The sequence below is a fragment of the Camelina sativa genome, chromosome 19 (genome assembly GCF_030686135.1).
Source record: "Camelina sativa cultivar CO46 ecotype springtype chromosome 19, ASM3068613v1".
NCBI classification, from domain to species: Eukaryota; Viridiplantae; Streptophyta; class Magnoliopsida; order Brassicales; family Brassicaceae; genus Camelina; species Camelina sativa.
The window spans coordinates 26,747,372-26,774,968 of record NC_141898.1 but is presented as its reverse complement, the minus strand read 5'-3'; the positions used below and the strand labels follow the sequence as shown (position 1 = coordinate 26,774,968).

The 27,597-nt window shown below is 36.6% G+C and overlaps 6 protein-coding genes across 13 annotated transcripts; 3 read left to right on the top strand and 3 right to left on the bottom strand.

The window, feature by feature from the left end:
* Positions 1-4,662: 4,662 nt before the first annotated feature.
* LOC147921083 (uncharacterized) lies at positions 4,663-5,520 on the top strand. The gene is made up of 3 exons (XM_087501361.1): positions 4,663-4,836; positions 4,927-5,061; positions 5,167-5,520. Exons 1-3 carry the CDS (start codon positions 4,663-4,665, stop codon positions 5,518-5,520), a joined length of 663 nt encoding a protein of 220 aa, XP_087357487.1.
* A 2,831-nt stretch (positions 5,521-8,351) lies between these two features.
* On the top strand, positions 8,352-10,681 carry LOC104766765 (reticulon-like protein B17). 6 transcript variants are annotated; one of them, XM_087501618.1, is made up of 8 exons: positions 8,352-8,964; positions 9,053-9,197; positions 9,311-9,385; positions 9,487-9,628; positions 9,740-9,809; positions 9,891-9,956; positions 10,078-10,200; positions 10,315-10,681. In XM_087501618.1, the coding sequence occupies exons 1-8, from the start codon at positions 8,556-8,558 to the stop codon at positions 10,326-10,328; spliced, it is 1,044 nt and encodes a 347-aa protein (XP_087357744.1). In that variant the 5' UTR covers positions 8,352-8,555; the 3' UTR covers positions 10,329-10,681. The 6 variants fall into 6 exon arrangements, with proteins under 6 accessions (XP_087357744.1, XP_010489014.2, XP_087357745.1 ...); XM_010490712.2 differs by having other exon boundaries at positions 10,284-10,681; XM_087501619.1 differs by having other exon boundaries at positions 8,417-8,955.
* A 245-nt stretch (positions 10,682-10,926) lies between these two features.
* Positions 10,927-12,840, bottom strand: LOC104766767 (protein NUCLEAR FUSION DEFECTIVE 6, mitochondrial-like). 3 transcript variants are annotated; one of them, XM_087501621.1, is made up of 4 exons: positions 12,421-12,840; positions 11,908-12,029; positions 11,300-11,355; positions 10,927-11,117 (listed from the first exon to the last, which is right to left on the bottom strand). In XM_087501621.1, exons 1-3 carry the CDS (start codon positions 12,570-12,572, stop codon positions 11,336-11,338), a joined length of 294 nt encoding a protein of 97 aa, XP_087357747.1. In that variant the 5' UTR covers positions 12,573-12,840; the 3' UTR covers positions 10,927-11,117; positions 11,300-11,335. The 3 variants fall into 3 exon arrangements, with proteins under 3 accessions (XP_087357747.1, XP_087357746.1, XP_087357748.1); XM_087501620.1 differs by lacking the exon at positions 11,300-11,355 and having other exon boundaries at positions 12,421-12,801; XM_087501622.1 differs by lacking the exons at positions 10,927-11,117; positions 11,300-11,355 and adding an exon at positions 11,440-11,643 and having other exon boundaries at positions 12,421-12,801.
* A 301-nt stretch (positions 12,841-13,141) lies between these two features.
* On the bottom strand, positions 13,142-19,375 carry LOC104766768 (26S proteasome non-ATPase regulatory subunit 2 homolog A). Its single transcript, XM_087501614.1, has 23 exons — positions 18,881-19,375; positions 18,459-18,559; positions 18,182-18,302; positions 18,028-18,087; positions 17,689-17,799; positions 17,429-17,494; positions 17,164-17,285; positions 16,873-16,987; positions 16,643-16,717; positions 16,018-16,176; positions 15,812-15,919; positions 15,637-15,738; positions 15,404-15,544; positions 15,210-15,314; positions 14,902-15,123; positions 14,701-14,814; positions 14,406-14,621; positions 14,243-14,302; positions 14,039-14,152; positions 13,861-13,946; positions 13,639-13,747; positions 13,357-13,535; positions 13,142-13,259 (listed from the first exon to the last, which is right to left on the bottom strand). Exons 1-23 carry the CDS (start codon positions 18,995-18,997, stop codon positions 13,187-13,189), a joined length of 2,676 nt encoding a protein of 891 aa, XP_087357740.1. The 5' UTR covers positions 18,998-19,375; the 3' UTR covers positions 13,142-13,186.
* Positions 19,376-20,380: 1,005 nt separating this feature from the next.
* Positions 20,381-23,265, bottom strand: LOC104766769 (transcription activator GLK1). Its single transcript, XM_010490717.3, has 6 exons — positions 22,268-23,265; positions 21,737-21,877; positions 21,293-21,640; positions 21,110-21,151; positions 20,903-21,007; positions 20,381-20,784 (listed from the first exon to the last, which is right to left on the bottom strand). The coding sequence occupies exons 1-6, from the start codon at positions 22,727-22,729 to the stop codon at positions 20,635-20,637; spliced, it is 1,248 nt and encodes a 415-aa protein (XP_010489019.1). The 5' UTR covers positions 22,730-23,265; the 3' UTR covers positions 20,381-20,634.
* A 1,366-nt stretch (positions 23,266-24,631) lies between these two features.
* LOC147921082 (uncharacterized) lies at positions 24,632-25,651 on the top strand. Its single transcript, XM_087500420.1, has one exon. The coding sequence runs from the start codon at positions 24,632-24,634 to the stop codon at positions 25,649-25,651; it is 1,020 nt and encodes a 339-aa protein (XP_087356546.1).
* Positions 25,652-27,597: the final 1,946 nt, after the last annotated feature.

Genomic DNA, 27,597 nt, shown 5'->3' with positions numbered 1-27,597 from the left:
GTGGCCACTTCATCTAATCACGTGGAGATTCTAGCAATTCATGAAGCCAGCCGTGAATGTGTTTGGTTGAGAACGATGATTCAACATATCAAGACAGATTGTGGTATGACCGACGATAAGGAAGCAACGGTTATATATGAGGACAATACGGCCTGCATCGCACAACTCAAGGAAGGATATATTAAGGGAGATCGGACGAAGCACATATTACCGAAATTCTTCTTCACACATGAACTACAAAAGGCCGGAGAAGTTCAAGTGGTACAAGTTCCCTCTACAAGAAGCTCATGCACCAGATTGGGATGCGGAGACTTAAGGACTTTTAGTGATGCTTAGAACAGGGGGAGTAATGTGTGCTGTACTCTTTTTCCTTCATCATGGTTTTGTCCCAATGAGTTTTTCTGGTAAGGTTTTAATGACGCAGCACCCCCAAACGCATTACAGAGATCCTTCTTAGCATTGGCACGGTTATGTCATCCAAGTGGGAGTGTTGTAAAACACTTGGAGTGGATCTTCCATAACCGGCCCATACACGGCCCATGTACGTCCAAGACCATAAGGCCCATCGGCCACCTCCTCTTAGTCTAAGTCGGTTTAGTCCTAATGTATTAAGGCTTTGTCCTTCACTATATATATGTATGATTATTGAACATAATAAATAAGAAGAAGAAGAGAAAACCTCCTTCGATTTCTCTAGTTTACAACAGTTAAATTATAATCATATTTTATTTAAATAATTTTTTTTAAATGTATTACACTATTTCGAGTATCCGGAATCGAACCAAAAATAACCAAAACCGAACCGAACCCAAACCGAAATAGTAAATTAACCGAATGAATCCTAAACCTCTATATCTAAACTATCCGGAACCGAATAGATATATCTGGAACCGAACCGAATACCCGAACGCCCAACACTAGCTACGTGGTAATGGATTAGCCAAATTATGTTGGAAAAGTTTTCCGACGCTGTTAGAAATGTTTTAGGAACTCGAGAAGAAGATTTGCTATATATGGGATCCAAATACTGTTGATGACTTGACTACAGTTCTATGAGGTGAACTGTTAGTTTTGACTTATTTTCGGTACATGGTATGTTTACAGAAATACTAAATCATATTTGATAAACTAATAACAACTATAAATTATTATATTTCTCCGGTCCCAACTCCCAAATTGGACAATATAAAATCAACACAATTCGATTAGATGGTAAAAATATTATATATTGTGAATATTTTTTGTGTTGTCTTAGTGTTATCATAAATTGATTGTTTTGTAAACTCTTAAAAATATACCAAACAACTACAGTATATGATTTTTTGTGTTGTTTGTTTTTTCTTTATTTCTTAATTATCTAATATTTCTTTAAGAAATTACTAGTTTTTAATTGCCTTACACATATTCATGTTATGTTTTCGAATTCTTCATAAAAATTGTTAAATATTGAGGATGCTATAAATAACCTTATAAAATTATGGGTTCCAAATATACTATACAATTATCTTTAATTATCATAATCCAACGCTATAGATAGTATTCATAATGCCATTTAATCTGTGAACATATATCATTTTTATTTGAGTAATGCAAGAATTAGTAAACTTTAACTTGTGGTGTCAGATTTAATTAATTTGTTAATTATCAAGAATATTATTCATTTAGAAAGAGATTGAAATATTGGATATTACAATCAACTCTAGTTCTCTTTCTCTCTCAACTTTTAGCCGCCGAAGAAGGAAAAAAAAATTCAGATCGAGGCTGGATCTTGCTGGCTTGTCTAGCACCGGATCTGGCCTCCCTCACTTAGATTGGCAGTTTCAGTGGGGTCTTCACGGCAAGTTTTGTAAGTTTGTCGGTGGTAGGCTTCTCCAGAGAAAGTCGATGTTGGGACTCCGACTTCAGAAGTGTTGTCGGTTCCTCTGTTCTGGTAAAATCCGAAGGCTTTGGTTTCTCTTGGAGAACAGAGTGTGTTCTTTGTGGATCTGTGACCGTTGTTTCCTTCTGTCTTCTGATCTGGTAAGCAGATTTGCGGGTCTGGTTCTCTTCTACGGTATGCTAGGGCTAGTTTGCTTCGTCTTAGTTTGTTTAAGTCTTAGTTTGTTTCAAGAGTCACCTTGTCAGGTCTTTCAGCCATCGTTTGAGGAGCTGTTTCGTTTGGTTTGGTGTATGACTTTGTGTGTCGAGGAAACGGTTAGAGCGGCCTTTATCTGTGAGGGTTTCTGATTACAGCAAATATGATGATGCCAGATCAGTTAGATCGACGAATAGCTTGAAGAATAATGCCATTGTGGTTTGCTGTTTCATGTCCCAGATCTCAGAGCTGGTTTTGTGCTTGTCATTGCTTCAAAGCGCCATGTGGAGTGGTTGTGGGTTCTTGTCCAGCCATTGCCTTTCCTCTCGATCTTTGTCTCACCGTATCAGCCAGCGGCTCACTTTTGGTTCACTCCCTTCTTAAGCAGAGGCTCAGTTTTTGTTCGAAGATGTTTTAGTTCTCTAAGTTTGCAGGTCCTTTTCTCCTTGGTGTTGTTCGCTGTGGTTGTTAGCTTCCTCGTATTAGCGCCTTTCTCGCTCTTGATTTTGGTAATAACCGAGGGCCTAGACTTTGCTCCTTGTCTTGCTTTCCAGTTCTATTTAGATTGGTGGCATTTTGAAGGTTTCTAGCTAGACGTGAATTGGCGCATCAGAAGTCGTCGTCGCATCCAGAAGTAGGTTTGAGTTTCTCATAGTGGTTTTGCTTGCTGGGTAACTGAGAGCTCAAACACATCTCTTAATATACCATTTTAATCATCCTCTCACCAGGTCAAAGTCCCACTTGGAGAACAATGCAACTTTATCATAATATCAATTGATTTATTTAAAGAAAGAATTTTTAAAACTTGATTGTAATATCCTTTTTTTTTGTCATCTGAAGTTTTATTTAAAACTTGGTTTCACACCAAGGAAAGATACAACACATCTCAGTTTTCAAAACGTTTCCTTTCCACGTATCCGTTTCCGTTTCCATGCAACCTACGTAATGGGTTTTTAGAGAAAGGTGTGTTGCTTTCAAAACAAAGGATTTGGTGGGTTAGAAGTTAGAACCCACAGCTTTTAGACTCATGCGCGCAACACGAGTTTGCTGCGAGTGGGCATGAAGAAAAAAAATACACATCAGCAAACTATGTCACCTTATATAACGGCTGAGTTATAATGTTTCATGGCTGACTTATAAGACTATCTACAATGGTTACCCATTTACAACACCCACTTTTTTACTTTTAACACTCAACATTATCTTCTCTCTCTCTTCCACATTATCTTTTAACACTCAACATTATTCAACACCTATATAACTTTTACTCTCTACAATAATTTTGTTTAGTAAAATTACAACACCTTATCCCACCATTTTTATTACATATTTTTCATTTTATTTATGTTTATGTTTTTTGTGATTACATATTATTAATCACCGTTAATATCAAATTGAAATTAAGTAAGTAAATATTAAATAATCTTATAAAATAATTTTTGTTTTAATAATTTTTGTTATTTTATATATTAGTTTTTAGCACACACATAGTTTGCAAATATGGATAGCACTTCGGTCAAGAATGGTTGTTGTGTATTCGACCCACTTGCCTCAGATTGATCATTAATCAGTCCAATGTTGAGCATATATATTTCGTTCATCTTCAACAATTATATTATGCAATATGATACACGATCTCATGATGATATCCAAATCGGATATTATGCAATATGGAAGATAGTTTGGAACAGCTGAGGCAAGTGATAACTATTGGGATTGGGGTAGTTGAAAGGGTAATTAGAAGAATTATGGGTGTTGAAAGGGTTAGTGTTTGGATCCATTTAGATAAAAGGATATTTAAAACTAAAACAAAAGTTTAAAGGAGACTAAACTTATTTTTTTAATCGAAAGATGGGTTTTTTTTCTACGTCCAAATAAAATGAAAGTAGACTAGTCTTTATTTATAGAAAATGAAAAGTTATAAATTTTGATATATTTAAAAACTCAAGGTTTTCTTAACATATTTCTCGTTTTAATAAAACCCTTAATAGATTTCAGGGTCGAACGACCGGTTGGACGGCAAAGCTTCTCTCCAAATGGGGCAAAGAGGTGATGATCAAGTCAGTTGCCACATCGGTCCCGACTTTTGTAATGTCGTGTTTCCGGTTGCCGAAAACAATAACGTCAAAACTCACTGGTGCAGTGGCAAATTTTTGGTGGAGTACTACAGGACAGTCTGGGGGGATGCACTGGTTAGCTTGGGAAAAGTTATGTTGTAGTAAGCAGTTGGGGGGTTTGGGTTTTAGGAATGTCGAAGATTTTAATTCGGCATTGTTGGGAAAGCAATTGTGGCGGCTGATTGAGACACCAGACACACTTTTTGCCCGGGTTTTCAAAAGCATGTATTATCGGAATTCCAATCCTATGGAACCGATACGGTCTTATTCTCCATCTTATGGGTGGAGGAGTATTATTTCCGCTAGATCTTTGGTAAATAAAGGATTTATTAAACGGGTTGGTTCGGGGGAATCCATTTCGATATGGACAGACCCCTGGGTACCAGATTAATCCCCAAGACCAGCGTTAAGTAAGGGTCATTTTCTCTTCAAATTTCTCATTTAATTGATTGTCACACGAATACTTGGCGTATGGATATGCTCAATGAGCATTTTGCCCCGGAAGATGTTGATCTTATAGGGGCTATACCTTTAGGAAGTTGTCGGTTGGCAGATTCCTTGGGTTGGCATTTCACAAAATCTGGAAAGTATACAGTTAAGTCAGGGTATGATACAGAACGCTTTGCTGCATCGCAGATTAGTACGGTCCGTCGATCGGGTCCAGAGATTACTCCTCTCTTGGCCGGCGTATGGGGTGTTCACTGTCCACCAAAAATTAAACATTTTATGTGGCAGGTTTTGATAGGGTGTATTTCGGTTTCGACAAATCTGCAGAGACGCGGCATTGCGTGTGATTCAGCATGTGCACGGTGTGGGACAGATGAAGAAACAATAAATCATGCTATTTTCCGGTACCCACCGGCTCGACAGGTTTGGGCTTTAGCCCAGCTACCCGGAGGCCCCAACTATTTTCCGACGGAGTCTTTGTACGCCAATGTGGACCATTTTCTGGGTCCTACTAATTAAGGTTCTCAGATAGCGGCTTTTCCTTGGCTCATGTGGTATATTTGGAAAGCGAGGAATTCTCGCGTATTTGAAGATGTGAGTGAAAATCCACTAAACGTGGTTCGGTTGGCGGAAGGAGAGGCGAACACCTGGTTGCAGGCCCAGGTGGAGGTTGAGGATGAGGATTATCCCAACCTTCCCCTCGCCTCTAAATCTAGACAAAGGAGGCCCACAAGCTCCCTTCCTACCTTCTTTGCAGGTTATCGGTGTTTCGTTGATGGTTCTTGGAAAGCGACTGACGCTTTTGCAAGTGCAGGATGGGTTTGTTCTTCCTTTCAAGATTCGGTGTCAAATATGGGAGTATCCCCCTACATGCTGAAGTAGAAGCTTTTAGTTGGACTATGCGGTACATGATCAGACACGACTACCGGAACGTGGCTTTCTATACGTACTGTTCAGACTTGGTGAAGATGGTGTCTTCTCCTCACAACTGGCCGGCTTTCACACCCTACCTCGACAATATCAAGATAGATCAAGCGGAGTTCACTTCCTTTTCCCTATCTCTAGTTCCCCGAAATGCGAATGTAAGTTCGGATTCTTTGGCACGCCAAACGCGACTGTCTCCGCAGCATGTTTTGTTTGTAAACATTTTTCCTTCTAATTGGCTCTTTTGAGCTGATCTTTTGTTGTCATAAAAAAAAATAATAAAAATAAAACCATTAACACATCACGGGAAGTTAAAACCAGTAGACATGATCACAAATCCGCGACAAAATTCTTCTTATCATTCTCTCCTTCCGCGAACTTCCATTGATGCCATCTCATGTGATCTACTATTCAAGCAAATTTGTGATTAGGAATGATTAATGAAAACACACAAACAAACACATATGTATATATGAAATTAACGACATTATAAATTATACATACGGTAAACGAGTTGAGGAAGGGATAGGGCCACCGCATTTTATTTTACAGTTTTCGAAGCAATTGCCATCATCATTGGGACAAGGACGAGAACATAGGCGGTAACAACGAGTCCAACCACTTTCTTCTTGTGCTTCTATTCTGACCGCAACTATCATCACCATCATTATCAATACGATCGCAATCCATTTTGTCATTTTTTTTAATCTTCTTAAATATTCTAAAAGCAAACTCTGTTTTATGTTTTATCTTCTTTTATTTTAAGATTGTTATATTAATTTCATAAAACCAACCTCTATTTAAATAGGTGATCGATACATTCATCTTTTTAAAAAAGTTTTTGAGTAGATTTCATTCTAAGATAACCATGATTTGTTTTATGATATGTTACATTATTTCATGATTCATTGCTATATTTTTAAAATATATATATAGATAACTAGTAAAATGTTAATTCAAATTCTTTTTTACCATAATAATATTTATAGTATCTATATATAGAACTTTCCTTTGTTATTAGAAATAATTCTTGTAAACAATGAAAAATACCTGGTAAGATGTTTAGGTAAATGTAATTAGTGAGATACACTTTTCAATTAAGAATATCTTATGTAAAAACGTTTTTAATCACTAATTACAATCGACATTTTGATTAAGAAATCAAACATGTTTTGGTACCGACCCGTCAGTGAAAACCCCTTCCAAGTCCCAATGCTGTATTCCTATGCAAGATGACCAAATTCGTCGTGGTTGCTTACCCGCATGATTTTATTGATGAAGTAATGCTTAAGCCTTGAGACCCTGGTGCCGATGCATGATATTAATTTTTCGAGAATTCTTTTGCATGTTAATAAGCCACATGTCATGTTATGAGTACTAATGAAGTAATGATAGATTGGTTCATATATAAATAGTTGGAGACTATATTTTCGGAAAAACAGCTAAAATCAACCCTAACTATTTGTCAAACGCTTTTTTATACCTAAACTTCAACATGCTGTAAATAACAACATGAACTATATTAAAATTCAAATTTGCTACCTAAACTATATAAAATGTGGTCAATTTTAATCTTTGTTCGAACAATGTTAAATCATAGTTTAATGATGTTGAGTCAAACGGTCCGTAACATCAACGTAGCACTGGAACTTACTAAATCTATATCGTTTTGGTCATTTTTAGGTATTTTATAGCGAGAAATAATCAAAAATAAAGTTTCACAACACACCCGAAAACGAATTCCAATACTCCATTTTTTTTTCAAACGCTTTATTTCTTGCTACAACACACTTAAAAATAACCAAAACAACTTAGTTTTGGTCATTGTCACTGCCATGTGGATGTCAAAGATCATCTGACTCAACATCGTTAAACTCTAATTTAACAGTGTTCTAACAGAGGTTGAAATTAACAACATTTTCTATAGTTCAGGTAGAAATTTTAAATTTTAATACAGTTCAGGTTGTTATTTGCAGGGTGTTGAAGTTTAGGTATAAAAAAGCGTTTACCAAATAGTTGAGATTGATTTTGACCATTTTCCCCTATATCTCCAGACCAGTAGTGATCTGAAAAAAAAAAAAAAAAAAAAAAAAACATATGAGAAATAATTTAAGTTACTTAATTAACATAATAATAATATCAAATAAGATATACACAAATCTCTATAATATATTTATAATATCTTCTTTGATCAAAATGATCTTCTAGATCTTTCTATAAATATCATTAAAATGAGATGTAGAGATATTACAAAAGAACATAACCTAGAATAGAGTAAATCATATCCAAAACTTGACACATATATAGTGTTGCCTTATTTACTATTTATGGAGATATTAAAATATTTCTGAAAACAAAAATTATCCTATTTTTAACTGTTTTATTAATTGATAGATAGTTTGATGCTTATTTAATTAATTATCTAAAACAAGAAAATAAATAAATTGTTTTATTATCTTTAAGTGTTTTAACATAAATAAATGAAATTAAGCTTGATATGAGAATTTTTATTTTTCTTAAAACAAACTATAAATTAAAAAATAATCCATTATAAATAATCAACCTTACATATATAGTATACTGTATGAAGAGATGAAATAAATTTTATCAGCATTATTATTTAATATTTAATAAAATTAAAAGTAAATTATAATTAATTCCATTAATTTTATGTTTACATATGCAATAAGATACTATCAATTTCTTAAATAAGTAATGAAAAATTAATATAAGTTTTAATTTTTTTCTAACTAAAAGTTTATAAATAAATAAGGTATGATATATGAGATGCCTCAAAGTTTTACAGAGCTTCTTTGGACTATTTTTATATACAGGTGGAGCGACCGTGTCAAGATTCAAATGGAACCTTAAACAAAAGGGAAAAACAAAAAATTCCTACAACGGCTATCTTTGGAACTTCGCCCAAACAAGAGACTCTCTATAATAGTGATTCTTGAAGGATCCTCTCTCAGTTCAATTCCTCAGAATATAGAATGGAGTCTTGTACGCCTCCTCCTTATCACCGATCGAACACTCGTGTCGGTGTCGGTGTCGAAGACCAAGAAGCACCCTTTCCAAATAACCTCTCTCTTGATTTGGTTCTTCTTCCATCGTCTCCGAACCCATCTCCTGTCTCTTCTCCGATCCGCAAATCCAGGACCCGTTTAGCCGATCGACTCGAAATGGCGGCTGAGCCTGCTGCTGCGGTGGTTCGCAAACGGGGCAAGGGGAAAGGAGGGCAAAAGGGTCTTTTAGTTTCTGCCAGGAATCCCCGGAGATCGAGGCGAAGGTCGGAGGCTGTTGAAGAGATGGTCGATGATGACGTAAAGCCTAGAAAACGGAAGACCAACGGTCGCCCTAAGAAGGATAAGCGAAGCTTGTTAGCTCCTCCTTGTTCGTCAAGTACTCTTCTTTCTCTCAAGATTCTTTTTCTTTATTATGGTATATGCTTATCTCTGACTCTGAGGTTCTCATTTGGATAATGGTGAAGATGCTTGTCAGAGTGATTTGAATCGGATCGGAGAGATTATCACTGATTTGGTTATGTGGAGAGATGCTGCCAAATCGACCCTCTGGTTCGGTTTTGGGTGTCTGTCTTTCCTATCTTCTTGCTTTGCCAAAGGAGTCAACTTTAGGTACACTAGTGATTGTGATTGTATTACCCCCTCTAGGCTCTAGGCTCAGTCAGATTTGTGTTTTCTCTAGTCTCAAGTCAAGTCAAGTCATGACCTTTTTCTCTGTTTTGAAGCGTTTTCTCGGTGGCTTCCAACCTAGGACTTGTGTTACTCTGCTGGTCCTTCTTGTCAAACACTCTTTGTCAAAGGTACACACACTACTTCTGTCGTCTCTTTGCAGTTTGGTTTGCCCTTCTCCAGAAGCTAATCATACTAGTTAGTTTGATCCATCAATGTTTGTTATCTTTAGGAAAAATGATGACACGAAGAGAGCGTTCCATGTGAGTGAAGATGATGTCTTGCGCTTATCTAGACGAGTGCTTCCCGCAGCCAACTTTTTTATCTCGAAGGCTAGTGAGGTTTTTTCAGGAGAACCATCAATGACACTCAAAGTAAAAAAAAACAATCGACATTTTTACTTCTCCTCCCTGCCTCTCTCTCTCTATCAAATTAGTTTTGGTGGTTTACTTGCCCTTTCATCCGCTGTTTCTCTTTTGTCCCAGGTGACACCATTTCTGCTACTTGGAGCTGAGTACGGTCATCTCATAACACTGTGGAGGCTATCCGCATTTGGTATTACATTTGGAACACAAGCTGTAACAATGTTAAGCATGATAGGAACTGAGCTGATGTGTGTGTATGTTACTGAAACAGGTTTCTTCCTCAGCTTCACCATCCCAAAGCTGTATTCATGTTACACCCATCAGATTAGCCAAAAAGGTGAAAATTCGAATTGCACATATTGTCAATTGGGTTAGACTCAACAGTCAAGTATTTGTACAGGTCTTTAACTGGTCCAATGATTTTAAATCTTGACTTGGTTTGAGTTTCATCTGTGCAGTTGAAAGAGTGAAAACGAGAATAGGTGAAGCATGGGGAGTCTGCTCTCACAAGAAGATCTTGGCCGCCTCTGCGGTCACAGCGTTTTGGAACTTGACAAGCATAAGAACCCGAATTTTTGCAAGTAATTTACCTAACCAATGGTTGGCAGAGTATTTGCTTTGCCTGATATCAAAATATTACCTATAAGTTTTTCATGTTTTGCAGTTTTTATCATCCTGGTGATATTTCGGTATAGGAGACAGAATCTAGAGCTAAACCCCGAGGAAGACGAGCCTGTTGAGAATGAGAAGCCAGAAGAAGAAACACTTCCACAGGAAGAAGAAGAAGAAACACTTCCACAGGAAGAAGAAGGAGATTCAGTTCCACAGGAAGAAGAACAGATACAGCCATCAGAAGAGCGAGCTTTAGTGACGGTGGTTGCAGAAACTGAAGGATCAAAGAAACTCTAGTGTTTTGTACTTTGTGTCTCATTACATTACATTTAACAGAAATGCAAAATTAAATGTCGAGTTGATGTAATAGAGAGAGATAGAGGATACATGTTTGTTATATGAAAAATTGAAGACAAAGAGATCCTTTGACAAGCTTCTCATTCAAACAAATCTTGAAGGAACCAACCTCATCTTTTGCCGAGACTATAATGTTACACAAGGACAAGGGACACGAAGAAGAAACTTAAAGCCTTCTTTCAAGTCTACGGGCTTATTTTATTGCCAATTCTGCTACTTTTCCCCCCTCATTTCCTTACTGTGATATCGATGGTCATCCGAACTCATGGATATTTCAGAGTTTTAAATTAGTAAAAGTGGCAAGTTCTGAGTTAAAAAAAAAAATGCAAGTCTGTGTGTTGATTTAACAGAGATCATAGAGAATTGAGATATAAAAGATGGAGGACATTTGTCTTTGATAGGAAAATTGAAGACAAAGAGAACATTAGTGTTTGAGCAGTACAACACAATTATTCTTTGCCTAAACTCTCTCTTAAAGCTTCTCGCGCATTGGGTACGCGTAGACATCATCAAAAGTCCTCTTTGCAAGCTGATAAAATTATACCAAAACATCAGTTACCAGTCTAATCAATACAGCAAGCTCTAATAGGCTGAAAACAAACACAAACTCTCCCAAGAAAGTCAGAAACAAGTAGGCAAAAATCAAGAGGGTTTTTCGTTCCTAAGTTTTTCTGGGGAAGAAAGGCTTTAAAAAAGGTGAGAGTTTTGTACATAAACTGTAGCTTCAGTGTTCTTCTGGCTAACTCATCACACATCATCATTGCAAGCTGGGAGTATAAGACCAATCAGTAATTATACTTGCATTAAAGTGTCTACTACAAATCAACTCAAATGCAGTAATAGCCAACAAGAAAAGAAGACACATTCCATTAAAAAAATGGTCGGGTGGTACATGTTTAAGCTTTTAAGAAGATGTGTAAGAACCATCAATGAATGATGTGTTTTCTAAAGCCTATTATTGCCTCAAAAACCATAATATTTGTTTATAGAAATGTTATTTGCCTCAAAACACAGAATCTTGGCTTCTTTGTCTTCATCTACTCTCTTGTGTCAGCCTACAACATTTGGGAAAAAAACTAAGACCAATTGAGTCGCCATCTCTTTTCAACGCTAAGCAGAAAGACAACAACAATCGATCCAGTTCTTCGCCCATAGCAGCAAACAAACTGATTGAAGCTTGTAAAGTGGCAAACCTTAACCTAGTTCTCTACTACCCATGCAATCTTTATTGACAGAAACACTTGTCACAACAAGTCATCAAACAAACAAACAAACAAAGAGAATAAAAAAAAGGAAAGGGTTTGTGAGGGAAGAAATACCGTCAGAGAGCCAGCCATAGGTTTGGGCAGAGACAGAAAGCTTTGAAGTCATTAAAGCTGAAGCTGTAGCCGAGTGGTATGGCAACAATGACTCCACACAGAAGCTCAGTTCCACAGGATTACTATCAACAAGCAAAAAAAAAAAAAAAATGAAAGGTATCAAGTAATGATGATAGTCATAGAGAAGAGGGTTTGGTTTTCTCAATTAAAGATGCAAAAATTTTCATATGTTTAACCACCACTGAGTGAGTGAGTTTTAGTGATCTGAAAACACCAATGTGATAAGATTACAAAAGAACAAAACCCGAAGATCAGGTAGACAAAAAGTTGCTTCATTTGGGTTTGAATTGTAATAACCCTTTTGCAAGATTCCAATTAGAGAGACATAGAATCTCTTCATTCCAAGATATATATATATATAAACTTTGGATCGGATAATAGCACACAAGTATGAAATGAGATCAAATAGGAAAAAATTGGGTAAAACACAGAGAGAGAGAGAGAGAGACTAACCGGAGAGGAGAAAGGAGTGGACTTCTTCTGGCAGTGGCTCTAAACAAGGGCGGGGCTGATTTCGCTTGAGAGGCGAAGCGGCCAGTGACGCTCCGAGACGAAGCAGCTCGAAACATCGATCTGGCACCGGAGGAGACGGCGGATGCGGCCATCGGAATGGAACAAAAAAGTTACGGGTATGAGAAGAAGAAGAAGAGATTGGAGAATTCGATTGGCTTTTCCGATTACGATTACGGGGAAAACGAGATAAACCCTATAAAAACCTCTTCTGTTTGGTTTGGACGAAAACCTTTTTTTTTTATATATAAACGCGATTGGCTTCCGATTCTTCTATTTAGACGTCACAATTAGTTTACCGTATAATATAAAAAACCTCAGTACGTAGGATAAGTTTTTTGTCACACTACAGTGTTCAACATTGATTTTTTTAAGCTGACCGTGAACTGATTTTAAGCTGACCGTAACAAGTGTTCAACATTGATTTTTTTTGAGAAAAATCTATGGATGTCTCTCTATCGACTTGCGCGACTAAAAAAATCAAACAGACTAACGTAATAATATGATTCACGACGTGTCAATAGAAAAGATCCCAAATATATAATGAAACAAAGCTTACACGGAGATAGGAAAACCAAAAAACATAAAAGGCATAGAACCATGATGAGACATAATCAAACTAGTGAGAGAGAAATCAGAATGTAGCAGGAAACAGCAGAGCTTCTTTTTCTTCTTCCTATGGTGGTGGTGGTCTTGAAAAATCATCTCTTCACTCCTCTCTGTAGTCTGGATTCTCCTTTAATATGATGAACCCTTCTAGTATCGGCGACAGAGGAATGTATCTGTTTGCCCATTTGTCGAGTTTTATAATAATCAGATACCAAAGTCTTTTCAATTCGAAAAAAAAATTTTAGGTACAAGGGAGGAAGAAGTACATACTTGTCGGTGGCCAGTTCGGCTCTCTCTCCAGCAGCCAAGAGAACAGGTGTGGAGTGTGTCTGGAAACCTGTTATGGTCTTTGGCCGACCCGCCTGTCCAACCACATCAACTGCTTGTCCTACCCGCACTGGCACTGACAGTGGCTTCAGGTTTTCGTCTACTGTCAACATCATCCTTGGCTACATTTTTTAAACAAAAATTAGGATCACAATCAATCATATCGACAACTTCAACAGATCTAAATAACAAGAGGGGAAAACACTGGGACTAAGTTTCACTCACTTGCATCGCCAAAACGAGGAAGTACAGCACATAATGGTATTTCCCGAGTATGATCGGCTTCATGTCAAGGCATGCATGCAAGAGTGTCACTATACCAGCAAGTGCGGTTCTGCATCAATAAGGTTCACATGAGCAAAGTAAGGATACACAAAACAAAGCTTAAAAGATCCAACTATCGAAAAGCTCTAGTTATAGTGGCAACAGAGAGAATGATCAACTTACGGTGATAGTAAGAACCGTTCAGAGTGGAAGGGGCTGAGTGTTAAGAGACCCTTTCCCATGTGCACCAGCCCTTGAGCAATACGCACCTGCATCATGAGTTACCAAGTGAGTTCAATGATTCAAACAAGAATAACAGTTTTACTGTGAGTAGACAAAACAAAAATGAGGAACACATTACACAGAAGAGAAGACTGGCGTCCTTGTAATAATAGCTGGAGAGGTTCCGAAGCATCCCAGCTATCCTTGCGTTATTAGTTCCAGCACCTATCAGTCCCAACGATATAACTGCTGCCTGTAGGAGTTACAAGAAATATCAGTCCCCTCTCAATACTATTCAATTAAAAAACTAACTCGAGAGGCTGTGAAGAGAAATGATACTAACCATGGCAACTTCCGAATCTGTGTCATGACTAAGCCGGCTCAAGGTGTCCATTACAGTCACCTGGAATTGTGGGAGTATAAAAAGAACCAGCATTAACTCTATACAACAGCCAATAATATTATGTAAGCAGGTGAAGTAAGACTAGATTTACAAAAGTATTCACCTTCGGATTTGATATACATAGGAGACCAAGGGCCAAAGGCACAGCTCGCCGAATGTTTTGTTCCCCATATTGTAACATCCGCTCCAAAGAACGGATCTCCATATCAATGCCCAGTTCTTCGGACATAGCAACCATTGCTAATCCAAGCACAGCTGGACCCTGGTGGATGTCACCTTTCTCAAGATGCTCCCCACACTGAGCAAGAAGGTCTTGGACCTGAACATATAAGGAGTCAACAACTACACTAAATGCAATGAGTTGTGTCAACTAACTACCAGCCCAGTTAATTAGATACCTTTAGGACATTCCCAGTTCCAGCATAAGCACAGGAAAGAAGTGTCATATCACAATACTTTCTAATCTTCTCATTGAACGTCTTTGAAACTTCAGCTGTAGCCTCTACACTTTCCTGGTAGATAACGGAACAAATTGATGTTGAGCAACGCAAATAATAATTATGTACATAGAGGTAGATTAAGTACAACACATAGCCAACCTGTTTGCCCAGGTATAGAAGTCCAAGACCAAGTGGCAAGAAACGAGTGAGGGCATCTCCCAGTTCTGCCTCACTTCGATCCATCAAAGCAAAAATAATAGACTGTGCCACTTCTTCGTTACAAGAACCGACATAGATCATTCCCAAAGAAAGTGAAGCAAATGCAATCACATCGAGAGGCGCTTTCGCATCGTTCAGTATCGGCGACAATTTGCTTCTAATCTGTAAAAACAGTGCACATGTTAATATTTCGTGAACACCTAAAACAATCAACTAATAATATAGGAAAGAAGATAACATGTCTTGACCTGGTCATTTTGGGAACCTGCATATGAAATTCCAAGACCCATGATAGCACCAATTCTGACAGATGAATCCTCTTTGTCTATATAGTCTCCAAGAAGTGCCAATGCCTGAGAAATAAAGCTGGGTGAGATGGAAGAGTGGCTGACAATATTAGCACATATGGTTCCCGCAAAAATAAAACATAACATCAACTCACAGGGTCACAATCGTTCTTAATGCCACAATTAACAATCCCAACTCCCAGCAGTGCTCCAGCAATGATAGGATTATCATTACTATGGAAATATTTGTCGAGTTGGGAAAGTCCGGAGTCCACATCCCAAAGTTGAATCATACCCTATCAGAAGGGAAACAACAAGATCTGGTTACAATTTCTAATTCCATGATATGAACACAGCAAATAAATTCATCAAATAAGAAGAAGTATACCAAACTAGCAGCTGCACTAGTCTTGCCATGTTCTTTATTTTTGAAGAGCCAATTTCCAGAAGATCCGGTGGTGGAGTCTGAAGGTACTGTCATTAGTTTGTCCTGCAATAAACAAAAATATATTAAGACGACATGTCTTCCAGTAGATCTATTTAATTACAATCTGCAACCATACCTGACCAAAACCAGCATTTACAAATGCATTGACAAATGTAGCAGCCAAATTCTGTCTAGCAGAATCCACGCTTGCACCAGAGCTGGCCCTGCCGTCGAGCAAGTGAGCCTACAAAATTCAAAAGGGTAGATTAAAAAACTGAGGAAAACATAATTTGTAATTAGATAAACGAGTAGCAGGTCTAACATCCATTCAAACTGATTTACCTTGTAGATGTCTTCAGGTGTTTTGGCCTCCATGACCTCAATATCCCTTGCAAGAGTCAGATATCCTTCACTTAACTTAGTGTTGTTAACAATATCCTGTAAGGCTTCTCGGTCATCATCATCTGCAACCATCTCATCGTCAAGATCAAAGGTTATACCCTGCAAGGAGGAATACGAAGATAAAATAAGTATAAGAAAGTATGTCAGTCGGGTATTGTGTCTCTATGTGAACGGCAATTTAAAGCAGTGATGCAGCAGTTAATCAATGTCTGCTTTAGAAGAGAATAGAAGGAGGCCAATGTGGCTAAGATGAGGTCTTTCCAGATACAAAATACAAAGTAGGGCTAAAAATAGAGAGACGACTGGTAACTAGCCCAACATTCATGGCTAATCAAGAAACAGATTTATATTCCCTCCAGATCACGCTCGATAACAACTAAGTGTTCTCATTTTCTATCTATCAACTTTATGCAACGGCCCGAAAGTAAATTACAATCGAACAAAAGCACAACTAACTCTTAAAGCATATAGGAGTAAAGATCCAAAACCAAAACATACTAACAGAAAAGAAGGAATGAGATATAATTGTTAAATGTAGTGAAGTAGAGATGGTTAAAGGTCTTACATGACGAGCAATCATGTAGCAGAACTGTTTCTTCCTTAGCAGATCAGCACATGAGGTGAATACTTGTTTAACATACTGCAATAAAGAAATATATCGTGGAGCACATTAAACATCAAAAAAGTTGACACAACGACTCAAAATACTTGACATAGAGGATTGATTTTTCCAGCTGCTACACACTCAGAAATAATAAAATGATACTACGTCCTATAGGAAGATTAAAGTCCTACCTGCGTGTTATCAAGAAATAGTGCAATCTGCAGAGCGTTTGGATATTCTTCAAACTTCATGTAAATCATGTAAGAAATATCTAGAACCAACATGTCATCTGGTCCAGGAAGGTACCTAAAAGTTCAAATATAAGAGATCAAGGAGACTTTTGTGAGCAATATAGACAAAGCTCATTACTTGTTTCTACATGACTGATCTAAAAAAATCAGTAAAATAACAATATGACTGGTCTAAAACCTCAAATAAGAGTGGAGAAATAAAATAAATAGGATTGAGTATGTTGAAAGTACTTTGCTGCACTTGTGAGATAGTTGCATGTCCTCTTGAAATTTGTTTTGTCTACATGCTCAAGTAAGAGATCAAGATCCTCGACATCCATTAAAAGGTCAACAGCTTCAGTTTCTGCATTATGCTGCAAGGAGTAAAATGAAATCATTTAGATAGAAATAAACCCCAAAGGTCTAGTTTCAAGCCTATTAATTATAAAATCGCTTCCTATATATGCACGACAAGGACCAAAGAAACAAGAAATATAACAGTCTTTAGAAAATTCACCTTCATGTGAAAAGCAACAATTTGCTGCACAAGCTCCATCAAATCGTCAATAGGGGCCTCCTCACTCTGAGATAATGAACAGGTAGATAACCATGACTCAGTAACCTTTCTCATTGAATAAGACACATACTCATTCCTTAAAACTCCAACCATTAGCAAGATAAACCCAAACACAACTTCCAATAACCCAAGAATATGGGCAAAAGTCCGAGGACGAGAAACTGAATAGTCAAAGACAAAATGGAGATTTGATTTCTAACCTGACGCTTTGTATACTCTTGTGCAATCTCTCCAGCAAGATTCCTGACATATTCGTGACCCCACGATCCAATGTCACCCTCTGTTCCAATCAACCTATAACCTAAGCTTTCCTGGAATATAAAGAAAGTAGATATTAGTCCACAATATGCCTCAAGAATACAAATCGGAAAAACAAACTCAACAGAGTTCTACAAAAAATAATACAACAGATGTGTTAAGGCAGAACAGAGAAGGGGCAAGCAGAAATAAATGAAAAGGAAACCAGATAGAACAAATAGATTAAAAAAAAAAAAAAGACATCTTTTAAGAAAAGGCCAAATCAGTAGCTAGAAGCATACCCTTTCACCCTCCGCAGACATGGTAAGGGCCAAGACAGACAAGATATCGGACAAGTACTTCTGCAAACATAGCAAAAGCAATCTTTAAGCCATACCCAAAAATAGGAACAAAGAAGAGTTGACGAGGTATGAATTGAAATGTATGATGACATACCTTGAGATCAGAATCAGCCATTGTTACATGAAATGCTTTAAGAATTCCATAATGGGGACGGAGAAACTTAAGTGGCTTGGGAACTGAAGTCATGGAGCTTGTTGAAGCCCGGATTTCCTGCCTACGGAACCATAAAAAAAAAAAAATAAAAAAAAAAAAAAAAAAAAAAAGACAAAAGAGTAATGAAAACACAAACATGTACAGTAAGAGAAGAAAGAAAAGCATAGACTTTATAAGTTGAGCAAGTCAATATCGGTTTAAAAGATTAATGAATTACCTCATGCTTTCAAGAGCAGCCTTCTGCAACTCCGGGTTGGGATCCTGAACCCTCTCAACATAGAGCTCAAGGTTCTGCTTTAGTTCCAAGTCCTCTTCAGACTACAATCACACCCAAAGTCATTAAGTGAGACCAAATATATACTAATCTACAAAAACTCTCTTCCCATCCCAATTTAACAACTTTCTAATCCCGCTAGTCAAATGACTACATAAGATTCACTTTCCCCAGCTTAAAAACCCTAATTCTATATAACATACTTACTACAGTACCTCAATTAGAGATCGATTTCAATTTACAAACTGAGTACAGATCCTCCTACAGATTTGAAATTAAAATCCTATTCTGATGAACCCAGATACTAAACACAATGTCGAGACAAAAAGGAACGCCAAATCAAAACCGAGAAAGAGGAAACTTACAAGGTCCTCTTCCTTTTTCTCGTCCTTCTTCTTGGGATCCTTAGACGGAACCTTCAGGGAAGCTTCATCCTGCTTCGCACCGCCTCCGACGCTGTTGGGATCCTGAGTTGGAGCCATCTCTCTCTCTCTCTCTCTAGTTCCAAATTAAAACCAAATCAATCTCAAGAAGAACCCTTCGCAAGAGCTTGAAATTTGAACACTCAGCCGAATCGACAAGCTTATGCTTTTGCACTATCGAAAACTTTAATTGCAGAGAAACCAAAATCGAAGAATTAAAACAAAAACAACAAACCAAACTCTTTCTTCAACTCCAAAGCAGCAATTATTATACTTGACGAATGGGAAACTCGGAGGAGATAACCCCTCAATCAAGATTTCTACTATGGAATCAGGCCCACTTTTATGTCAATTCAGCCCATAACCGGCCCAATGTCTAAAAATTCGAATCTTCATGGTGTTTTCATGTTTTCTATAAGGATTGAACAAATCACCAATATTTAGTATTTACCGTATATCCTAACCTTTTGCTGGTTCAATTATTCTTTTAACCATGTTATGCTTATCATGCATGTGGTTAAATTAAATTAATTATTTATCATAGAGTTTAAGAACCCTAGGTTCAATTATTCTCACTGTGATTTTAGCCATTGTACTAGTAGACCTAGGCACCAAAAACTAGCTAATATCCATTAATTTCGGTTTGGGCTGTCCGGTTAGAAAAAGAAAAAACAAGTGATTTGTCTTTTTTTTTTTTTTTCATTATCTTCGACCCAAGTCCTTTACATATTCGAATTTGAACAGAGTATTCATTTTGGTTATATATATATTGGGTTTAAAGACCATGCATGTTCGGTATATGAATGTATTTATATATTGCAACTTTGTCTCTTTATGATATAAATACGTACATATAATTAAAATATGCATGTGCCTGGTACATAATGTGGGAGTGCAAAATGAGATACTAGTAATAGTATCCGCATGTATATGTGAAGTATCAATTATGAAGAGAGAGAGAGAGATGGACCATACAAAAATTTGAAGGAGACGAGAGAGAGAGAGGTCACAATTGGGAGAAACAAGAGGTCGTTACGTTGGATTTTACGTTGCCTCCATGCACTCCCAATTCTCCCCTTATCTCGTGGTCCTCTCTCTCTCTCCACATTATTATTTTATATAACTTAAGTCACTGTTCTCTCTATACCCCCAAATCTACGTTTTTATATACTAAATCGCAAAAAAAAAAAAAAAAACTCGTGATTCCTTTCTCGCCAAAACTAAACCGGCGGGTGAAATTTTTTACTAAGTTTTCCTTAATGTAAATCACTGAATCAATGTACTCAGTGATTTATCATAAACTTATACTTAAAACCAACGCAAATATGAAATACGACATTGTTTGCATTGAACATTCATTGATGATAATAATTTATATAGTATATATATATATATATCTCAAACTATATAAAAAGCTAGCAATCAAGTTCTAAACACCAACGGTTAGAGCGGATATATGTCATTTATTTGCGTTTAATTTATAGCTAGAGAGTGTACTTATAACACCCTACGTACACATGAAAATGTTCTCATTATTAGTCACAACATGACACGATTAATTAAAGAGACCCTAGACTCTCAACACTCAACAAGGGTCAAAACGAAAACAACCCTTGGAAAAAAAAAAAGATACAAGAATTGAAAGACATGTCGTCGAATTTTGTTTTGGTTCGTTTTGCCTTTGGGGCTTGTCTGTTTCAAGACGCTGTTGGTGGAACCTCAGAGACACCGTGACGGTGAAGCTCCGTCATAACACCGTCAACTACCGGTGGCTTCAATCCCAACGGAAGTGGCAGCCACGGCCTCGTCAATACATCTCCTATGGCGGCATCCACGCTCTCTTTTGACTGTTCCATTCATAATATGTACACATAAAGTCAAAAACAAAGGGAATATAATTACATAAATCAAATGCGAAAAGTCACACTCGACAACAATCAAACCATTGTATCAGATAATTCTTACCGGATGTAAGTCCACCGGCGGACGACCACCACCGAAGCCATGATTTGGTTTGTACACTGGCGGCAGAGCCTGTGGGATTCCGGCAACCGGGGGTGCTCTAAATCTCTATACAATTAGCAGTCAAAAATACGATTTAAACATAATATCGGAGCAAAAAAGGGTTCATATATATACGGAAATAATCTTGGATATGTTGGTTCATATTACCGTAGCTGCGGTCGGCAAATACGGAGTCGTCCCGTTATGAATCTACATGCGACCAAATAAATATGTAAGTTAGAAAGACAAGCATATAATAACGTAATAACCAATTTATTCATAAATTTAAATTACTAGCTAGTATATATGATGAAGAAAAAGGGTAAAGGTTTTATAAATGTGGGAACTTACTACTGGATGCCAGTAGGGTGAATCAGAGACCCAAAACGGTGGATTAGGCATTGCGGCAGAAGGTGGAGGTAAGTGTTTGGGCCACACATGAGACATGACTGACTGATCCACCGTGGGATGTCCCCACACATGCAACGGTCTAAAATGATGGTGGTGGACAGGTGGCGCCGGTGCGACAGCCACAGGCGGCGGTGGAAACCCAAGAGTGGGTGCTGGTGCAAGCCATCCATTTTTACTCCGACCATTAATATTACCTCCGGTGTCTACTCCGTAGATATGCCGCTTGCGAGTCCAATTAGCCGCTTCGGTCTCACGAGCTAGCAGATGTTTCCTATGAGACCTATATTTCTATTACACCATATATAATAACAAACACTTAATCTGGTTGGTTATTTTAGAGAATAATGCAGTTAATAAGAAGCGTAAATATAAATAAATACTTACTTGAAGGTGACTAGCGACGTTGTGACGAGTGAGACAATGGACTCCCATAAGCTCCAGAATTCGAGAAGGAACAGCTTTGTCCACTCCTAACTGTTCCACTGCCTCCACGAATCTCCTGTGTAGCTCTGGTGTCCAATCCACCTTCACACACATCCCAACATATAACCATTTTCTTTATCATTTCGATACTTTTTTACATGCATACTATATATGCAGTGACAACAAAATTCTTAATTATCAGCCAACTAGCTAGTTTACATTTTTAACACAGTTTATGATTCGAAAAGAAATATAGTAGCTTAAGCTTATAGAGATGCACGTGATATACTGATATGTCTTTACACGATTTTTGTAAACTCAAATATGAAAATTAGACGACTTAATTAGCAAGAAAATAAATTAAATTTAAACGAATAAATCTACTTTACAAAAATTAAAAATCCATTTTAGATCGGTTCATCTAATCGACTCTAGCTAGTCATGTAAGATTATTAATGTTTTTAAAAAAAAAAAATTAGTATAATTAATTACCTTCATCTTTCTTTTCCCGTCGTTTTTACTGATCCGATTGTTCTTGGAAGAAGCAGAAGAGGGATACTTCCTTTTCCGGTCACAGTCACCTTCAAAAGTCACCGTCTCCGCCGCAGCATCGTCTCTTTTGCTGATGACTTCTTCACCTTTCCCAGTAACACCCTTGTTAGTTTCCCCTTGACTATCAGTCTTATCCGACGCCGTGGTAATCGTGGAAGAAGCGTTCATGTGGTCGGAGAAATCCCCGGCTAGGATCTCAGGGTCGATCTCCAAGTCAGGAAGCACATCTCCGGCGACACCGAAGAGATCGTCGAAGTCAATGATGTCGAGGAGATCCCCGTGGTCTGCGAAATCCGGAAACTCATCCTCCTCCAGGTTGATCGTGAATCCACACGACGACGTATCAAGAAACTCTGACGCTCCATCGCAACCATCTCTCGTCGCCGGAGACAGAGCTAACATCGATCAATCTTCACTTGTCGATCCAACTAAATTTCCAAATATAAATTGGAGAGAGAGAAATATGCATGTAAGTATAGATATTAGATAGGGTAGACTTAGAATAGAGAGCTAGCTAGACATGTTTGATATCCAAAGTAAAGTCTCTTTGTTCTCCCCTAAAGCCAAATATAAAGTTTGAAAGCTTGACAATTGCTAGTGACAAATTAAAGATGACAGTAATTCATTTATGTGCTAGCTCTATATATAGAGAGAGCGAGAGAAAGAAAGAGAGAGCAATAAAAGTCATAATAACGAGAAGAAAAAAGAAATTGCCTTAGTTCTAAATGGTAAAGAAAACATAGGGTCAACAAAGTTTAACGTAAGTGTCGCGGTCAATAATTAGCAACGATAAAGTCACTCTAACGATATCAACTATTTAATAACGATGATTATGTGTATATAATATAGGGTCACACAACTTGAAATAGACACTGCTTTTTTTTTTTTTTTGTAAGTTTGTTATCCGCATTTAAGTTTGTAATTTTTAAATAGCGTTTGAAGTTTGAACAAATAATTGTGTTTATTTTATACGATATAACACTAAACAATAAATATATAGATCCCTATACATTATTGAAACGCAAACACACGTGTGTGAATATACTGCATATATGCAATTGGAAATGGGAAAAGTATACAAAGTTTAGATTATGTAAAAATTATAAATATAGGATTGCACATCACATGAGACCTTTTACTTAGTGGAACTAATTTGCGTTGCCTGTATTGTTGGTACGCAACAAAACAATTTAAGTGAAGTTGTGGCCGCAATGGATCAGAGCCACAACTTTAAAGTTCGATATCTTATTGTCGTATTTGTCTCTTTTACCGTTTTCGGTATTTTGGTTTTGGTCTGTCCCAACATTATTGATCAACGAGAGATAATTGTTGTAATTCACGGAAAATGGATTTCCGTAACCGATCCATACCAAGCCTAAGTTCACAAGGCCCATCGTCGTTTTCTATATCTATTAAGTTTAGGACTTGTGTATTTCTATATATATATATATATATATGTACTCTTATCATTGAATGAATAACACAAAAACAAGTATCACAACACGTTTATCAGCACGAGTTTGCTTTAAAAAGTTTTTCGAAAATCCCCTAACCCTAAATCGCTAAAAACCGCACATCAGCCCTTGTTCGTTTAAGCTCGTCGTTCGTGATCAGCTCGTTTGTTTTCCGTGGTCTTTAGCTACCGGACCAATCCATTCAACCCAATCGGTGATCAAGGTAAACAATCAAACTCATCTGACACATATATCGAATTTGATCCCTAATTATATTGGAACCCTAAAATCTACATATATACAATCAACAAATCGAAATCCTAAAGCTATAAACCCTAAATATTCTAAACCCTAATCCGATTGTTTTGAAACCCTAAATTCTAAAACATTAAAATCCGGTTGTTTGAGGTTAAGAATTGTTTAGGATGAATTGACTGTTATTATTTGATTGTTCAATGTTTTTGCATGAAACCCTAAAATTAAAATCTTAAAATCGAAACCCAATTAGGATAATTCCCAAACTTGTATATTTAAATTCTCCTAAATATTCTAGAGCCTTATCCTTAACTTATTTCAAGCTTAAAAAAAAGAGGAAAAACTAACTAAAATAGAAAACCTTAATTGTTTGCATAATGTTTCCTTATTCATACTATATCATAATTTGTCTAAGATTGTTTTCATGCATAAACTAACCACGTGACCATGTAAGAAATTCCTTACTAGGACCAGCATGATTCGGTCTTAAAAACCGCATGGCCTCGACTAAATTGATTGCATGATTCGGTCTTCAAAACCGCATGGCATAATCTAAATCGATTGCATAATTTTTATTTGCGTGTGTGTCTTATAGATGTCAAAGATCAACAATCTTCAATATGATGCACTTAATGTCTCTGGTGACAACTATTTACAATGGGCTTTGGATACTAAGATTACCCTGAAATCAAAGAACCTCTGCGAATGCATTGAGGATAACAATGAGGCCACTGAAAAAGAAAGATATAAGGCGATTCTCCTCATACGCCATCACCTTTACCCGAGTCTCAAAAATCAGTACCTCACCATTGAGAATCTTCTTGACCTTTGGGTAGAGTTGAAAAACAGATATGATCACCAAAAGACGTTGCTTTTACCAAAGGCCCAGTTCGATTGGAAGAATCTCAGAATCCAGGATTTTAAATCAGTGGATGAGTATAATTCAGAACTATTTAAGATAGTTTCAATCTTGAAAGTATGTGGTAAGGAGGTTACTGAGGAAGACTTGCTAGAGAAAACATTATCAACAAATAACATATTGCTTCAGCAACAGTATCGTGAAAAGGGTTTTACTACATATGCAAGTCTAATCTCTTGTTTGCTACTTGCAGAGCAAAACAATGAGTTATTGCTAATGAACAGTGCAATGAGACCTCCTGGTTCTACCCCATTACCAGAAGCCCACAAAGTTGATATGACCAAGAAAGAGCCTAAAGAGCCTAAAGAGACTAAAGAGTCTAACTACGTCCATAGGGACAAGTATCATGGCCGTGGTCGTGGTAGAGGATGTGGTGGTCGTGGCAATTACCAAGGAAACTATTATGATGGTCATGGCCGTGGAAATCGATCCGACTTTGGTCGTGGTCGAGGTAGAGGCCGCAAAATTTTCAAACCGCAACACAAGACCAAATCTGTTTGCCACAGATGTGGTATGGGGAACCATTGGGCAAAGACGTGCAGGACACCTAAGCACCTTGTTGATCTCTATCAAGAGAGTGTGAAAAAGAATCCGGAAGCTAACTTGGTTCATCTCAATGTTGAAGGAGATTTCGACCATGAGAAAGATGATCAAATGGATTATGAGACTTCAGATTGCCTAAAAGAGGATAATTAAATTTAGACACCTATAGTTTTGATTTATTATATTTTTATTTTTATTTCCATGTTTTATGATTTTGGATTTTATTGAATTATGATTTTGGTTTAAATTCAATTATTTTATATACATTTGTTTGCTTTATTCCTTTATATCTTTAAAATAATTCTTATTCATATTAAGAAATGACTGAGGACAAGAACATACTTGTGGTGGATAGTGGATCAAGCCACACGATTTTGAAGGACAAGAGATATTTTGTGAATCTCACTTTGAAAAATGCCAATATTAGCACAATAGCGGGTATAGCTAGTCTGATTGAAGGCTACAGCCAGACCCATATTCTTTTACCTAAGGGCACACATCTTGAAATACCAGATGCTTTATATTCACCCAGCTCAAAAAGGAGCTTAATGAGTTTCAAAGATATTCGTTTGGATGGTTTCCATATTGAAACTAAGGGTGAAGGGAACCAAGAGTTCCTACACATTACCGAGATCACCCAAGGCTTTAAGAAAGTCCTAGAGACTGTACCCGCATTATCTACTGGCCTTTGCTATGCCAAAATAAATATGATCATTGTAATGGTATTATGACATTGTAATTGTAATGGTATTATGACATTTTTTTCAAACATTGATTACCCAGTTAAATATAGTTTTACATAGAGAATGATCATTGTATTTTATTTAAGGTAAACACAAACTAATAATTAAAAACTTTCTTTTGTAAACTAAATCAGTTACATCTTGAACATTTCATAATTATCCTTAAAAATTGAAAATAATTATATTTTTATAAAGTAGATAACTATTATAACTTATAGTTTAATATCCATCTTATAGTCTTATTATTATTTTAATTAAATTTAACAAAGACGTTTAAAAATACTGTATACTAGAATTTTAATTTTTAGAAAAGATTTGGTTTTTATTAATAATTAGAATTCTAAGCACTCAAAAAGCGCCTAAATGTTTTTCGAAATATTTAGTAATCTTTGAAGTTTCTCTCTTAAACTATTTATTATACCTTAAAACTTCACTTGTATTATATATAAAGAATATACCTAATCCTTAAATTGTAACCCTAATTAAAAACTCTATTACTCTTTCTTCTTGCCGCTTTGTTTCTCTCGTTCTCACCGATGCAAGGTTAGAGGCCATCTTTTTTTACGAAATTATTAGATTTATTTTATGCAATCAATCATTGAAATTATTCTTTTTCTATTGTCATCTCTTTCTATTGTCATGTTCCAGCACTTTGTTTACTAAAATACTGCATCATAACCGTATATACTTGCAGAGTGATTTGGTTTTGACTAATCTAATGGATGTATATAATTTTATATATATATATTTTCCGTTTGACTATTCTAATCGATCTATATAATAGTATATATAAAGGATTTGAAGTGATGTCACATAGTTAAATTGATTTTGAAGAAACTTTTGTGATGCCATCTATGTATATATTTATTTGTTTATAATATATATGGAGTGATTGCAGAAAAATTCGATGAACATGTGCAAGAACACTCGTAACAGAGAGAGTCTTCAAATGGTGAGGGGTTGGCGATAGATAGTCTAACCCAAGAAGAAACAACAGAAATTTATGTTAAGGTAATTTTTATGGATTTAATTATGTATAGTTACATATTTTTTGATTGGTTAAAAATTTACTATTTTTATTTGCGTTTGAAAATATATATATATATCAATGTTCATATACTTGTGTGTTTTTTATAGATTGATGAAATATGAAAACAAGGCCGTGTATTTGGATTAGTTAGTGCAAATGAGATCTCTATGTCTTCCAGATTCATCAGTCTTCCCACAACATACCAAAGAAGAAGTGAGAACATTAACCCAGAGAGTTGAAGAACTTGAAAATGAATTGAAAAAGAGTTGTGATGACAATATACTCTTCGAGAAACGTCTCCAAGAACTTGAAAACATCTGCCTCCA